This window comes from Cantharellus anzutake (assembly GCF_015039405.1).
Source record: "Cantharellus anzutake strain C23 chromosome Unknown EI90scaffold_8, whole genome shotgun sequence".
In the NCBI taxonomy this organism is placed as follows: Eukaryota; Fungi; Basidiomycota; class Agaricomycetes; order Cantharellales; family Hydnaceae; genus Cantharellus; species Cantharellus anzutake.
This window is the reverse complement of record NW_024066958.1, coordinates 1-2513: the sequence shown is the minus strand read 5'-3', so window position 1 is coordinate 2513 and position 2513 is coordinate 1. Positions and strand designations below refer to the sequence as shown.

General features: G+C 49.2%; 1 protein-coding gene across 1 annotated transcript; it reads right to left on the bottom strand.

Annotated features, from left to right (window-relative positions):
- Positions 1-742: 742 nt before the first annotated feature.
- On the bottom strand, positions 743-2492 carry EI90DRAFT_2909164 (uncharacterized protein; the record flags this gene model as incomplete). The annotated part of the gene is made up of 5 exons (XM_039054364.1): positions 743-1618; positions 1691-1929; positions 1984-2217; positions 2282-2372; positions 2442-2492. Coding segments are annotated over 5 exons (1491 nt in total), but the record flags the coding sequence as incomplete, so codon positions are not given.
- Positions 2493-2513: the final 21 nt, after the last annotated feature.

Genomic DNA, 2513 nt, shown 5'->3' with positions numbered 1-2513 from the left:
AGTAGTGGTATGTAACTTTGGCCGTAGAAACCTGATCTTGGCATGTTTGAGGTATCCATCTAGTGGAGGTCTTCACAGTCTCACTAGCCACCCGAATTCCGGATTCTTTTTCTTTTCTAGTATTTCATGGTGTGAGTTCAAAACGACGAAGTCTCAACGCGCCTACTGCCCTCGCTCGCAACTAAAATCCTCATTACCGAGCTACACTGCCTAACCGAGGTACTTACGAGCTGCCAGAGGACGGTCGATCCTGGTTGTTTATCGGTGTCTCTTCTGGTCACCCACCTGCTACAAACAACCGCGCCTACTATACAACCTTACTACCATGAATCTTCTTGCTTCCAAAACAAATCGATGCGTCGACGTCATTTTTACGTGAACTTCACGTTCAACTGTTGGAGACCTAATTTGAAGTTTAACTCGTTTGGTCCAGTATATACAGCTGGAATATTCCACCCCCCGGGTCCTCTAGCTGCCGCTCTCTGCAGCATCTTTCTTGCCTTGCAATGCGCCTGCCATCTTACCAGATGAGCAGCTATACTACAAGTGACTCTAAATATCGGAGGGATAAGATTTTCGAAGTGTCCATGGCGTTGGGTTTTCGAATCCAGGCCAGACACATGCGTATGTCAAGTATAAGTACATTTATGTATGGAGACGAGATTATAATGGCAAAGAAACTGCAAAGAAAGAGCGAGGGGGTTTAACCCCCGTGTCAAATGCAGGTGCTGGGGGTGTTACCCTAAACATCCTGGATGCCCCCCGTTGCTTTTTTGCACTGAATCGTCGGATCGGAAAGGGTTATCAAACCATTAACTAGTTCAAACCAATCAGCCTCGTTCGCCCTTCGCTCAAGAAGCTTCTTCCTCTCTTCTTCCTCAAGGTTGTCCCAGTAGCATTTGATCCTTGGAATCACACTCCTACGATTCACTCTAAGCCTCCGATCATCGACGAACCGATCTCCGGTCCCGGGCAATGATGGCAACTCGGTCGCACATTTCTGCTTGAGGAAATCTACCAGACCGTTCATGAGGATGTTCGATTCGTCTCGCTCCGCAACCTCGACGAGTCGATGTCCCCGCTGGAATGGATCATACTTGCACCGCTTCCTTGGATCACGGGGGCACTGACTACATTGACGTGTCTCTTCACACGCCAATTCCCGGAAGAGCGCGTCTCTGTTCACGAAAGATCCGTCCTTGATCACTCGAGTGGCGAAGATTGATTGGGCAACGGCTAAGAGTGCAGGTGGGAAATCTCTTGGTAGCCCAAGGATGAAAAGGGAGTCAGGAGGAAAGTCGGAGCTTAAACTCATAGTATGTTTGTAAAGAGGGTGTATTCCGTTACCGTTGGTCGAGAGCTTCTGATCATCGATATATTCGGTGTTGCATGACCTTCTATCTGAATGCTCGGCAAGTGCACCTCCTTTTGTGAGGAAGGGGATTTTCGTTTCGTATCCAGTTGCGAGAATGACGCTATCGATGTCTTCCTCACATTTGGTTGCCCCCTCACTGTCCACGAAGCAGATGGCATCCTCCTTGAAGTATGATAATCGACCCACTGAGATAGGATCACCATTAAGCGGGCACTGGTTCGTTGACGATCGTGCAATGTATACCTATCACCGACAAAAACTCAGTTACAATAGGAGACAATGACAAACAAATGGAAACCGGGGGAGGGCTCGTACCTTTTTAGCGCTTTTGTTAACGTCCCGTGCAATATCCTCACCACCACCACCAGACCCGGCGATAAGAACGGTGCGACCAGCGTAAGGTTCTGGGCCCATGTAGTAGATCGAATGTCGTATCTCCCTCGGAAGCTTCAACTTTTCATCGTTTTTGGAAAGCCACTCGTCCTCTCCCCTGAATTTAGCTTTTCGAGGGTACGCAGCTTGACCGACGGCGACAATGAGATGATCAAATTTCTCTTGTATCGTCTCCTTTTCGGACTCCGGGGTACACGCAGCAGAGAACGAAGAACGATTAAACCGTTGCGCCGATTCGCCGCTTTTCGGCTTTTGGATAGTCAGTTCCCATTGACCACTCTCAGCGGTACCGACCCAGCGAGCCTTGGTGACCTCATGCTGCCACTTGACTTTTTGTTCAAAGTCATCTTTGAGCTCGTTCTCGAAGAGGTTTTTGTGGTACTTGTACATCTCCTCCGCCGGCGGATACAAGTCGAGCTTGGCCGGGAAGGGGATGCCAGGAAGGGTATCTAAGAAAGGATGAGACGATCCCGTTGGTTTCCATATCGTGGAGGTACCAGTACGCTGACTTACTATAAGGATGTGGCGTACTCGTATAAACCCCAGGGTAAAGCGGAGTCTCCGGTAGACAGCCTGAGGAAGCCTTCTCAGGTCCAGGTTTTTCCTCTTGTTTAAGCCTTTGGGGGTCAAGTTCTTACAGATCAGCAAGAACTCCTGATAGCAAATGTAGCACCCACCATATGCCGCCCACATCGTGACGTTTCTCGAACAGGACGACGTCCCAGTCGAGATTATACCCTGCTTT